The sequence below is a fragment of the Aquarana catesbeiana genome, linkage group LG04 (genome assembly GCF_042186555.1).
Source record: "Aquarana catesbeiana isolate 2022-GZ linkage group LG04, ASM4218655v1, whole genome shotgun sequence".
Taxonomy (NCBI): domain Eukaryota; kingdom Metazoa; phylum Chordata; class Amphibia; order Anura; family Ranidae; genus Aquarana; species Aquarana catesbeiana.
The window spans coordinates 218,965,797-218,978,273 of NC_133327.1; the positions used below are offsets into that span (position 1 = coordinate 218,965,797).

General features: G+C 44.9%; 1 protein-coding gene across 2 annotated transcripts in view; it reads right to left on the reverse strand.

The window, feature by feature from the left end:
- Positions 1-7,295: 7,295 nt before the first annotated feature.
- Positions 7,296-12,477, reverse strand: part of LRRC34 (leucine rich repeat containing 34) — a 37,100-nt gene continuing 31,918 nt past the window's right edge. For both annotated transcript variants that reach the window (XM_073626167.1, XM_073626166.1), the window contains exon 11: positions 7,296-7,630. In XM_073626167.1, the coding sequence (XP_073482268.1) occupies positions 7,439-7,630 (192 nt within the window). In that variant the 3' untranslated portion in view covers positions 7,296-7,438. The remainder of the gene's footprint in view (positions 7,631-12,477) is intronic.

Consider the following 12,477-nt stretch of genomic DNA (forward strand, 5'->3'; position numbering starts at 1 on the left):
CTGATGGGGTCTCTGATGTGAAAGGGACTGCTGGTGGGGACTCTAATGTGAAGGGGGCTGCTAAAGGGGACTCTGATGTGAAGGGGACTACTCATTGGGACTCTCTGATGTAAGGGGGATGCTGTTGGGGACACTCAAAATTAAAGTGGGCTGGTCATGATGAAGTCCAGGGCCAAATTTTTGTCCCAGTCCAGCCCTGAATAGTACCCACCTTCAGGTGAGGATCATGAGAGACTACTATGAGTTAATGGCTGCAGCAAAGAGTTATTGAGCCCCATAATGCATTCCTAATAGCAAAATGTGTGAAAAACTGCTCTACAGCCCTTCAGGTCACAGCTGAGGAACATGGATTTTCCGTTTATTCTCAAACCATCATCCCCTGCTTGGAGCAAAGTCTGAACATGAAGAAGGCCTCTCTGGAAAAAATTGTGCACAGAGAGTAGTAGCTATCGTCCTAATGGAATAAAAGCTAAACTGATTTTTGGAAGGCTTCAGGGCCGTTTGCGCCAGCCCTCAACTCCTGCCTGAAGCTAAATCTGATCATGAAGAGGGCTGCTGTGGATCCGGACTCTACAGATAAATTTGAAAAGCTCAAATGAGCATGTAAAATGTACTAAATGATCCAAATCTATCTGAAGCTCCTGCTTTCCTTTAGGATCCTTAGCCTGGTGATGAGCTTACAACCATTCTTCAAGTGAGGATGAATAGAGCCTGCTATGAGTCAATGGACACAGTGTCACGGATTATTGCTGGCAGCCCAATAATGGAGGTCTTATAGCAGCCAGCTCTGCTGACCCGTCTAACAGAGGTCATAACTGAGAAATTTGGATTTTCCCTTCATTCTCCAACCATCAACTCCTGCCTGGAGAAATGTCTGAACATGAAGATGGCCACTCTGAAAAAAACTGCACATATAGCAATACCTATCGCCCTAATAGATTAGAAACTAAGATGATTTCCAGAAGGCTTATGGTCTGTTTATTTCAACCAACTCCTGCCTGAAGCAATGTCTGAACATGAAGAAGGCCACTCTAAAACAAAAATATGTACACAAATAGAAGTAGCTATCACTCTAATGGACTAGAAGCTAAGCCAATCTCCAGAAGGCTTCAGGGCCGTTTGCTCCAGCCATTAACTCCCACCTGAAGCAATGTCTGATCTGAACATGAAGAGGGCTGCTCTGAAAAAAAAACACAAACAGTAGTAGTTATCACCCTAATGGACTAGAAGCTAATCCGATTTCCAGAAGACTTCAGGGTCGTTTGCTGCATGTCCTTTAACCATTTTTGCCCACTCCTAGGAAAAATAAAATCATGCCTTCGCTGAGCAGCACTCTCACCCTAAATGAAGCTAGCAGAGCTAACTGCTCCTCGCTTAGCCATACCTCATTTATGGATGGGAGTAGAGAAAAGTTAGAGACCTACACCCATTCTTAGCCTGGGTCTACCGAATTCCAAAGGAAATACATCAACACCTATGTTAAGGCTGGCCCAATAATGAAGTGCTTATAGTAGCCTGCTCTGCTGACTATTCTGATAGAGGTTATAACTGAGAAACCTGGATCTTCCCTTTATGCTCCAAACATCAACTTCTGCCTTAGAGTATTGTCTGAACATGAAGATGGCCACTCTGAAAAGAGCTGTAGAAATAGTAGTACCTAAGACAATTTCCAAGAAGACTTCAGGGTTATGAATGTTGCTGAGACCAGCACCACCCCTACCCCAAATGAGACTGGCAGGGCTCATAGCTTCCCATTCACCCATACCTCATCTCAGGAATGTGAGTACAGAAATCCAAAAAGAGAGGCCTACACCCATTCCAAAGGAAGTCACCAATATCCATGCTGAGGCTGGGTCATTGAGTGGTGTCAAGAGCAGCATCACTATTTTTGATGAAGATGACTTCGGTACAATTGTAAGGAATTAATGTTACTGTTATGTTTTATGCTTGTTTTAGTGTATAGTTTTTATTCATATGTTTGTTGCTTACTGTCTTGTTCATTATGTACGGGAAGATCATTTGGACACTGAAGATAACATTGAAGAGTGCGCACGAGCATGTAAAATAGAGCAAATGATCCAAACCTATGTCTGGCGTTGAGCATCCTGGATACAAGCCTTCCTCAAGTGAGGATGAAGAAAGACTGCCATGGGTTGTGGCAGCAGTGTCACTAATTATCACTGGCAGACTCAATGAGCCCCTTTTAGCAGAGTGCCCAAAGATCAGCCCTGCTAACTACTATGATGTCTGGATCTTGCCTTAATGCTCCAACTGTCAACTCCTGTCAGGAGCAATGTATGACCAAGTGGATGACTGCCCTAGACATTTTAATGGCGCTCATGGGGGGTGATACTTCTTTGATATAGATTCAGGGCATCGAAAAGGTCGCCAACCCTAGGAGGGGTGGGGACGGGTTCAGGCTTTTGTGCAAACGTGAGGTTTTTTGGATTTTTTCTTTGCAAACCAGAATTCCGATGGGCCTCAATTTTGAATGAGTAGTTTGATGTATGCATATGGATAATCAACTTTAGGTGGCTATTTACATTATTTGATGATGATTACTTATAATAGTCTGGATTGGTGTGTTTGATATATATATTTTTCTGCTATAATATCTCTTTTGGTTTTCTTTTGTTTTTTTTTTTTTCATTTTTTTACTCATTTTTATATATTCTTTTTCTTTTTTGGAATGATATACAGTATCTCACAATAGTAGATAAACGTATTTGGAGGAGCGCAAGGTCTCTAACATCCTCCAGCTCCGTGATGCCGTCATGGAAAAGTGGAAGAGGACTCCAGTGGCAACCAGTGAATCTCTGGTGAACTCCATACACAAGAGAGTTAAGGCAGTGCTGGAAAATAATGGTGGCTGCACAAAATATTAACACTTTGGGCCCAATTCTGACATTTTCCCTTAGGGGTGTACTCACTTTTGTTGCCAGCGGTTTAGACATTAATGGCTGTGTGTTATTTTGAGGGGACAGCAAATTTACACTATTATACAAGCTGTACACTCACTACTTTACATTGTAGCAAAGTGTTATTCCTTCAGTGTTGTCACATGAAAAGATAGAAAAAAATATTTACGAAAATGTGAGGGGTGTACTCACTTTTGTGAGATACTGTATTTTCAAGTATTCTTATTTTTTGATATGTATATATTTTTCCATTTAGATTTAAGAAGTTTTTACTCTTCTAATAAATACGAATTGTATCGTGTATGGGAGTGCGGCCATCCTTTATTTCTTCACACAAGTTTCTGCTGCAGTGACAGGGCGTGAACCCCTACCTACGGGCCGTTAAACTTGGAGCCCTGCCTACTCACCTGGAGCAGCTGAATTAGTTTGTGTGGATGACTGCCCTGCTGTATCTTGGTGAAGGAGTGGTGGGGAAGATGGTTGCTCTGATAATAATAGCCATCTCACTGACCAAAAGCTGGTAGGTAATATGGTAGTATCACGGATTAAATTTACAGACACGATTCTGGCTGTCAGTACAGTGCAAATATATTTGCAGATATATTTCTGGCTGTATCAGTATAGTATTGTGTCTGCAGATATGTTTCCTAGCCTTGTTATTATCAGGGCTTTTTTTCTGGCCCTCTGACAGTAGACCCTGGCAGTGGGGAGATTTATTTTTAATCTAGACTGTGAGAACTGCTGCTGTGCCAGCCGTGGAGTAAGCAAGCCGGCGGCAGCCCTGACAGGTGGGGTGGCTTGCAGCTGCACTTCACCTCAGCCTGTATCCATGCATTCCTCTCAATTCACATCAGCAGCTACAGAGAGTTTTAATGGAATTTTGTTTTCTAAATGAATAACTGCAATACTCTGAATTATAGGGCTTTTTGTTTTTTCTGCCATCTGACTTTTTATTGAATTAGTTTACTTTAAAGCCAAACTCCAGCTTTTGAGGCCCACTGGGTGGCGTTCAGCCAAGAAGAGAAGTTATGCTGAAGTTCTGCAGGGGGGCAGTGCTAAGAGAAGGTGAGTGTTGCAATGAACGCTGCAATTTTTTTCCCTACTGTGCAACTTACTGTAAAACTTTTGGCAAAATAGAAAAATTATATTTATGCTGCAGTGTGTCAGTAACCTCTAGTCCCCCCAGGAACATAGTTTTATTATTTGTTGATCCTGCCAGTAGATCCATTATTTTTCTACTTCCTGTAATAGGGAGTCCACAGTGTTACCTGACCTATCCTAACCCAAACTCGGGTAATTATACATCTGAGATAAGGGAGAGTTAGATACTTTAGATCACTAAGACTAGGCAACCTGGGTACATGTACTTTATCTGAAAGCGCACTTATTTAAATGTAGTTCTTTATGCAGTGATATGAGTTATCGTAGCTTAGAAAGACCAGCAAAAGTCAGTGTCCATATAAAAACATATTCAGAGCTTTTGTACAGCTAAGACTGAAATAAATTTTGTTCGAAAGGAAATCACAGCTTGCTGCAGTTTTAAATAATCCAAAATAGAAACAGGATGAATCAGGGACCCATTTATATCTTTGGTATTGATTTACTAAAGTAGTAGGGCGCCTTCACACAGACGTGTCCATGTACAGAGCCTGCTCTGCTCAGCGGGGGATCGCTCCGTCAATCCCCGCTGAGGAGGCAGATGACAGGTCCATCGCTGCACAGTGTGCAGCGACGGACCTGTCAGAGCGCCGCTCTCCCCTATGGGGGATCGGATGATGACGGACCATAGAGTCCGTCGTCACCCAATCCGATGACTGATGGAAAAGTAGGTTTTTCCTCCGTCACACTTTTTTGGATCGGAGCGGGTCGGATGTCAGCGGACATGTCACCACTGACATCCGACGCTCCATAGAAGTCTATGGAGCGTCCGTTCAGGTCCGCCTAAAAAACTGACAGGCGGACCTGAACAGATCGGCTGTGTGAAAGAGGCCGTAGAGAATATTTCGTTGAATAAAGGCGTGATACTTTTGAACAACCAACAGTGCATGGAAGCACAACTATGGATGTACAATCCAAATCTGACCCATTTCAGCTCTTTTATCTGGCAGAATGAAATGTTCTAAGTGACTATCTGTTACTGTTTTGTGCAAATTTACAGATATATGTATGATATACATTTTACTTATTAATCATAAATACCTCTTTACAAGCACTGGTTGGCCGAGTGTTGAACAGCCATAATCTATGACATAACAGGCTCAGGCTTGCCTATCCACCTTTTTTGGAAGAAGCAGCACATGTAGGGGACCCAAAAGCTGAACTCTGGGTGGGATATTGTTTCTAGGGGGTATAGGAAGAGGCTGTATTACTTACCCCATTCCCTGTTCAAGAAAGCCCCAGTGCTGTCTTCTCCTCCCCAGAGCACCAACCTGTGGGCAGTCCCTTGGCATCATTAGGCACAACGCATAGCTATTAACCTAGAATTGTATGTAGAGAGGGCGAGCATGTGATGTGTTTCAGCCTGCAGATTAGCTTGAGGTTGGGTTCACACCATCGCTGCCTGCGGCTCACAGCAGGGGTTCGGTGCGTTCTGGTTCACCGATTCAGGTCTGATTTCAGCCCAAATTTTTGCCTGAATTCAGACCTGAAATTGACCAAAAGACGCACGGGGCTCCTGTGCAAATTTGCATCGGAGCCGCTGCAGAGATATGTGAACCGGCTCCATAGAGAGCCGGTCAAAATATCTTGTTACTGCAAATTGGATGCGGTTTCCCCACATCCAATTCGCATAGGTGTGAACCCAGCCATAAAGCGGAGTTCCACCCAAAAATGGAACTTCCTCTTTAAGAGAAGGTGACCCCCTGACATGCCACATTTGGCATGTCATTCTTTTGGGGGGGGGGATACCCTCTTTTCAGAGGGTTCTAGCTCCCACTTCCTTCTGGCGCACCCTCGGCGCCGGAAGGAAGATCACCTCGACCCTCTCCCTCTAAGCAATCATCTGGGACACGTCACAGGTCCCAGATGATTGCGCAGTGGGTGCCCGGCTGTGAAGCCACAGCCAAGCGCCCGCAATTAAAATGCCGGCGCCACCGAGCAGAGGGGGAGACAAGCGGGGCTTCGATCCCCTGCATCGCTGGACCCTGGGACAGGTAAGTGTCCGATTTATTAAAAGTCAGCAGCTGCAGTATTTGTAGCTGCTGACTTTTAAAAACTTTTTTCATTTCTTTTTTTTTTTTTTAAGCGGAACTTCACTTTAAAGTATATGTAAACCTTAACAATAAGCTTCTCGTATTTGCCCCCTTTTGGGCTGTTGAAAATATTTTGCATACCAACTTTACCCACTTAAGCCCCGGAAGGATTTACCCCCTTCCTGACAAAGCCCTTTTTTCGTGATTCGGCACTGCGTTGCTTTACCTGACAATTGCGCGATCGTGCGACGCTGTACCCAAACAAAATTGAAAAAATAATTTCTTCCACAGTTTAGGCCAATATGTATTCTTCTACATATTTTTGGTAAAAAAAATTGCAATAAGCGTATATTGATTGGTTTGCTCAAAAGTTATCGTGTCTACAAAATAGGGGATAGATTTTATTTTTATTATTAATTTTTTTTTATTAGTAATCTGCAATTTTTATCGTGATTGCCGTGGACAGATCGGACACTTTTGACACTATTTTGGGACCATTGGCATTTATACAGCAATCAGTGCTAAAAAAAATGCACTGATTACTGTATAAATGTCACTGACAGGGAAAGGGTTAACTGTGTTCCCTCAGCATGTTCTAACTGTAGGGGGGGTGGGCTCACTAGAACATGACAGAGATCACTGCTCCCAATCACTGGGAGCAGTAGATCCCTGTCATGTTGCTAGGCAGAACAGGGAAATGTTTACATAGGCATCACCCCGTTCTGCTTCTCCGTGCCACGATCGCGGGCATGCTCGCGTGCCCGCTAGCCGCGGATGATGCAGTGACGTACAGGTACATCGTTTTGCGCACCCGTACCACTTTGCTGACGTATATCGGCGTGAGCCGGTCGGCAAGTGGTTAAATATACCATTGAAATTGTTTTGTTATTTCTGTTCAATAAGTTGCCCCTAATTCTATGCTGTCCTTTGCACTCTGCACTGTTCTCTCAAACAATGTTAGCAGGAAGTGGGTTAAGGACTACAGGACACCTTCCCTGAATTGTGAATAGGAGAAGAAGAGGTGTTGTGTAGTGCTAACAGACTTCTTATTCTATGGTGACAACAGTGCTCCTCCCATAGACACAGAATGGTAAGTGAGCATTGTTATCCTAACACAGGACTCGCAAGGTAAAAATGAAGGGAAAGAAGAACAGAAGGTAGAAAGTCAATTCAACCACATCTAAAAGACTGTTTTATGTATTACATACTTTATTTTATATGTAAAGTAGACACCCTGTGTAATTTTGAATGTTTTATTAAAATAATCTAAATCAGAATAAATGGTAATAAATATGTATACATGAACACATGTGACAGATGTTACAATGTCTAATAATTTGTTAATGCAAGACCAGAATTGCACACTGAATCATCTGCAACACCATAACTTGGGGTCCAGTAATAATGCTTTTTGAGTCCATGAAAAAGTTCAGCAAGATAGACACATCCATCTACTACATACGGCTGTACGTCCATTGAGGAGTTGCTCAGACGTCCAGTGGAAAGTAGATTTGAAAATGCCTGAAATGGTAAAGAAAAAAAGTCAGTTGTTTTTTTTTGTTTTTTTTGTTTTTTTTTTTTTTTACGATAGACGAAATAAAATAGAACCAGTGACATTTAAAAGGATAAGTTCACCTTTAAAAAAAAAATGAAATGCACATTTTTTTGTAGCTATTTTATTTTTTTGTTAAAAACCTATAAAGCATTTTACCCCCCCCCCCTCCAATCAGCAGATCAGGGGTGAAATGGCACGGTCCTGCAGACTGTCTGTGCAGCTGTCCGCACACGGGCAGGTAGTTACACTGTGACAGATTCAATTAATTACCTAGAGCAGGGGTGTCAAATCCAATTTCATTGCAGGCTGCATCAGCATTATATTTGTCCTCAAAGGACCAGTTGTATCTGTAAGACTACAGTATAAAAATTTATGTAGGGGGGGTGCGCATGCGCGGGACTCCCGAGGAGACGCTCTAATCGAGAGCTCCGCACCGCTCCGGCCCTTCTCCTCCCCCAGAGCTCTCAGATCGAGCGGAACCAGCACCAGACTTTCCCCGGGGCTCACCGAACCTCCCCAGCTCATCATTACATGACTAGCGGAACGAAAAAGAGCGAGGTGAGCCGACAATTGCTCTTCAATCAGGCGGCCCCGGACCCATCCAAGATGGCGACCGCTACCTCACAGAGAGACAGCATGGATACCACAGACCACACTTCCCTCACCAAGCAGAGCGCTGACATGCTGGCGGCAACAGTAAGTCTCAGCACCGCTCAAGGGACCCCCCCGGCTAACACAGACTCCCTCCACATCAAGTCCCGGGGTGACATTATACTCCCTCCCAGGCTCCAGGCTCCTCTAGGCCTAACAGGGCCCGCCCATCCCCCAGCCTCACAGCAGCCCCAGCCCCAGGACATGCAACTCTTGCTACAGAGCTTTTCAGATATGCTGGTAGCAGGATTAGCTCAGAATGCCACCCAGATCACAGCTACTATTAAGGCTGACCTACAAAACTTGGGCTCCCGGATAGATGCAATTGAGCAGGTGGTGGATAATACTGCTGCACGCACAAACCAGAACACGGCCTGTATTCAATCGCTTCAAGACCAGCTAGATACTGCCTTATCCAAAATAGACGATTTGGAGAACAGAAATAGACGTTACAATTTCCGTATTCGTGGGATACCCGAAACGATAACAGATATACCAAAAACCGTCCAATTATTCATCAAAGACCTCATACCGGACATCCAAAACCACAGACTTGAACTGGACAGAGCGCACAGAGCCCTCCAGCTTCCCCGCCAAGATGGCCTCCCGAGGGACATCGTGGTCAAGCCACATTTTTACGGCGTGAAGTAGGAAGTTATGAGAAGATCTCGCAACACAGAGAACCTGTCATTTCAAGGGCATAAGATTCAAATCTTTGCTGACATCTCGCCAGCTACGGTACAAAAGAGAAGAGCGCTCAAGCCATTGCTGGTAATACTTGCCCAAAATTCCATCAAATATCGCTGGTCGTTCCCCTTTCGCCTTCAATTCCATTACAAAGATGTTCCCTACCAATTCTCCAACTTCCAAGACGGGGAGCACTTGCTCCTGCAACTAGGCCTGATCTCGCAATCCCTGGCATCCCTGCACGAAACACCCACCCCGGGGTCATCCAAGAGACCCCCCCCCGGGCAGCCCCCTTACGCCACTATGGAACAAGCAGCTATCAAAGCGGCAACGGGACTCTCGCTCCACAAGATGAACATTATTCCTCAAGCCGGAATTGGACTCTCTTCTTCCAAACTGCCTGCTGGACTGAGGACAACGTGTTTTCTTCAGATTAGGGGCATCCCTACGTCAAACGAACCGCTGTACTCCTTTCATGACAGCTAATGCCCACAACTAGGCCCCCCCGAGCCCTGATAATGGCTACGGGGGTTCCCTTTCCGGGCTAAAACGTATCCTCTGGACGAGGAGATATACATAAAGGCATTGCCAGGTGGACAACACAATGGATACCCTCGTTACAACGGGGAGGGAGGGGAAGGAAGGGAAAAAAAGGGGGAAAAAAAGGAAGAAAAAAAAAAAAAGAAGAAAAGAACTTGCATTTTTTTCTTCCAGATTCTTTCCTTTTTTCTCCCCTCCCCCGTCCCCCTGCACTTATTACCCCGCCCCCTCCCCATTGTCATTGCACCATTAATCTCGGTCTCCCCCCTTTTTTTTTTTTGTTGTGTGCGTACCTAAGATCCTATAGCCGACATGCAATTTAAATTGCTCTCCCTCCTGGTGACCGATCCCATCAATTTTTTCTTTAATCACCTTGCTTTGGGGGATCCAGACGGCCGGAGCGGCCCTGCATACCACCCTCTCTGTTGTGACTCGAGGGGCCTCAGTACCCCTCTGGTGACATCAGGTAGACAACCCATTTTGAGGTTGCCCTCTCCTCTTTTTCTCCGGACTCCCCCGTTTAGGGGACTCCGGACTAGGACTAGTAACACTAGTCCGAATTTTCATTTTTGCCTTTATTCACTTGATCCTAGTTTGATCTCTTTTATTGTTGACTTTGCACTTAATGTTTGCAGTATTTTTATGCCTGATTAACCTTCTTGTCCTACATTCCTCTTTCTCCCTCCTTCTCTCTCATTCTCCCTTTCACTCTTCTCCTTTGTCTTCCCCCCATTCCCCCCCCTCTTCTCCACACTCCCTCCAGGAATCCTCGCGGAACATACCTACAGACCCCGCCTTCAGGAAAACTGATGAATCCATTCCTCTTCGAGTCGACTTCCATATCCGGGCGGTCCTGGTAAGCTCCATTTGCCTCATATCGCTCCGCACCCCCTACACCCATGGCTGACCCTAATCCCCAGGCTCACTCGTTAAAAATAGCTTTGCATAATGCTCAGGGACTCAACTCCCCCTCTATACGCCGCAAGGCATTTCAAAGCTACCACGCTAGGGGCCTCGATGTTGTCCTACTTCAGGAAACCCATTTCCCAGCCAGTTATAACCCCACCTTCCTGCACCGTACCTTCCCGACCTTTTTCCTGGCGAATGCCGACACCAAAAAAAGGGGTGTCGCCATTCTCCTGTCCAAAAATACTCCCTTTACACTCACGCACACGATCAAAGACCCAGAGGGCAGGTATATTTTAATAAAGGGAACTATAGGGGGTATTCTATACTCCATTATCTCCTATTACGCCCCTAAACCAACGACAGGCAACCTTCTTCACTTCTATGCTTTTGATTCTAGCCCCTCACTTGGAAGGCAGAGTGATCATGGGCGGTGACTCTAACATCGCTTTTGATCAACTACTTGACAAGTCTTCTCAGGGGAGAGCTCGCCTTAAAAATCCACCCACTCAAAGCCTCAAAATAGCCCGACTTCTACATGATATGGGCCTGATAGACGTCTGGAGGGAATTGAACCCCACGGCAAACGACTATACCCATTTCTCGGCTCCACATAACACCTATGCCAGAATTGATCATATATTCCTCCCAAATTCAGATATTCACACAGCATCCAAGGCCTCCATACAGGAAGTCCCATGGTCAGACCACTCCCTAGTGACACTTAAAATCTCATGCTCTCTCTCTCCCTCTGAGCCTCCACAATGGCGCATAAATAAATCTCTACTAGCTAACCCCGTCCACTGCATAATTCTAGAAAAAGATATTAAGGAATTCTTTCGTATTAATGATACAGAGGACATTTCTCCTAGTGTGCTCTGGGGTGCTCACAAGGCAGTCCTCAGAGGGAAAATGATCCAAATGGCGTCTAAACTCAAAAGGGAAAGGAAAGCAGATATTCTGCAAATGGAAAGGGAATTCCAGTCCCTCAGTAAGTCCCATAAAGCAGACCCTTCTTCCTCAACCCTGTCCAAGCTAGAAGCTGCCCGAGTAGCACTTAATATGGCCCTTACATCTAATGCAGACAAGCATCTTGAATGGCTTAGCGGCAGATTTTATATCCAGGCAAATAAAATAGGTCCCCAGCTGGCTGCTAAATTATCCCCCAAAATTTAAAACATTCTCACTTCCCAAGATCAGATCAAATTCGGGAACTCTCACCCAAAATCCCCAAAAAATCTTGGAAACCTTCCAGGATTTTTATTCTAAGCTATACTCAGCCCCCGTCCCTAACAACTCAAACAACTCAGACTGTATTGAATCCTTCCTGAATGACCTCGATATCCCCACAATTTCGGACTCCCATAGGTCCATTATGGAATCCCCCTTCAGGGTGGAGGAAATTCAAGAAGTAATAAAGAACTTCAAAACAGAATCAGCCCCAGGCCCTGACGGCTTCTCTGCACACTACTACAAAGCTTTTTCGGTGGTCCTATCTCCATATCTGGCCCGCTTTTTTAATTCTCTCCGCGCGGGGAACCCCTTGGAACCGTCAGCCAACCTGGCATACGTATCAGTAATCCCCAAACCGGGCAAAGAACCTAGCGACGTAAGCAATTACCGACCAATCTCATTGATAAACAATGATTTAAAAATTATGACGAAAATTCTGGCTAATAGACTGGCTTCCTTCATAGCTAACTATATCCACAAGGACCAGGTGGGATTTATCCCCGGAAGACAGGGGCCGGACCAGATTAGGAGAGCGGTAGATTTAATTTCCCTCATGCAATCGTCATGGGATGGGGGGCCCTCTCAACAAGGATATATCCTATCGATAGATCTCCAAAAGGCCTTTGACACGGTCACCTGGCCATACCTCTTTACTGTATTGCGGAAATGGAGTTTTGGTCCGGAATTTATTACTACCATATCCTCCCTCTATTCCTCCCCTAGAGCACGTATTAAAATACAAGGCCACCTATCAGAAGAATTCTGTATACTAAAAGGGACTAGACAAGGCTGCCCT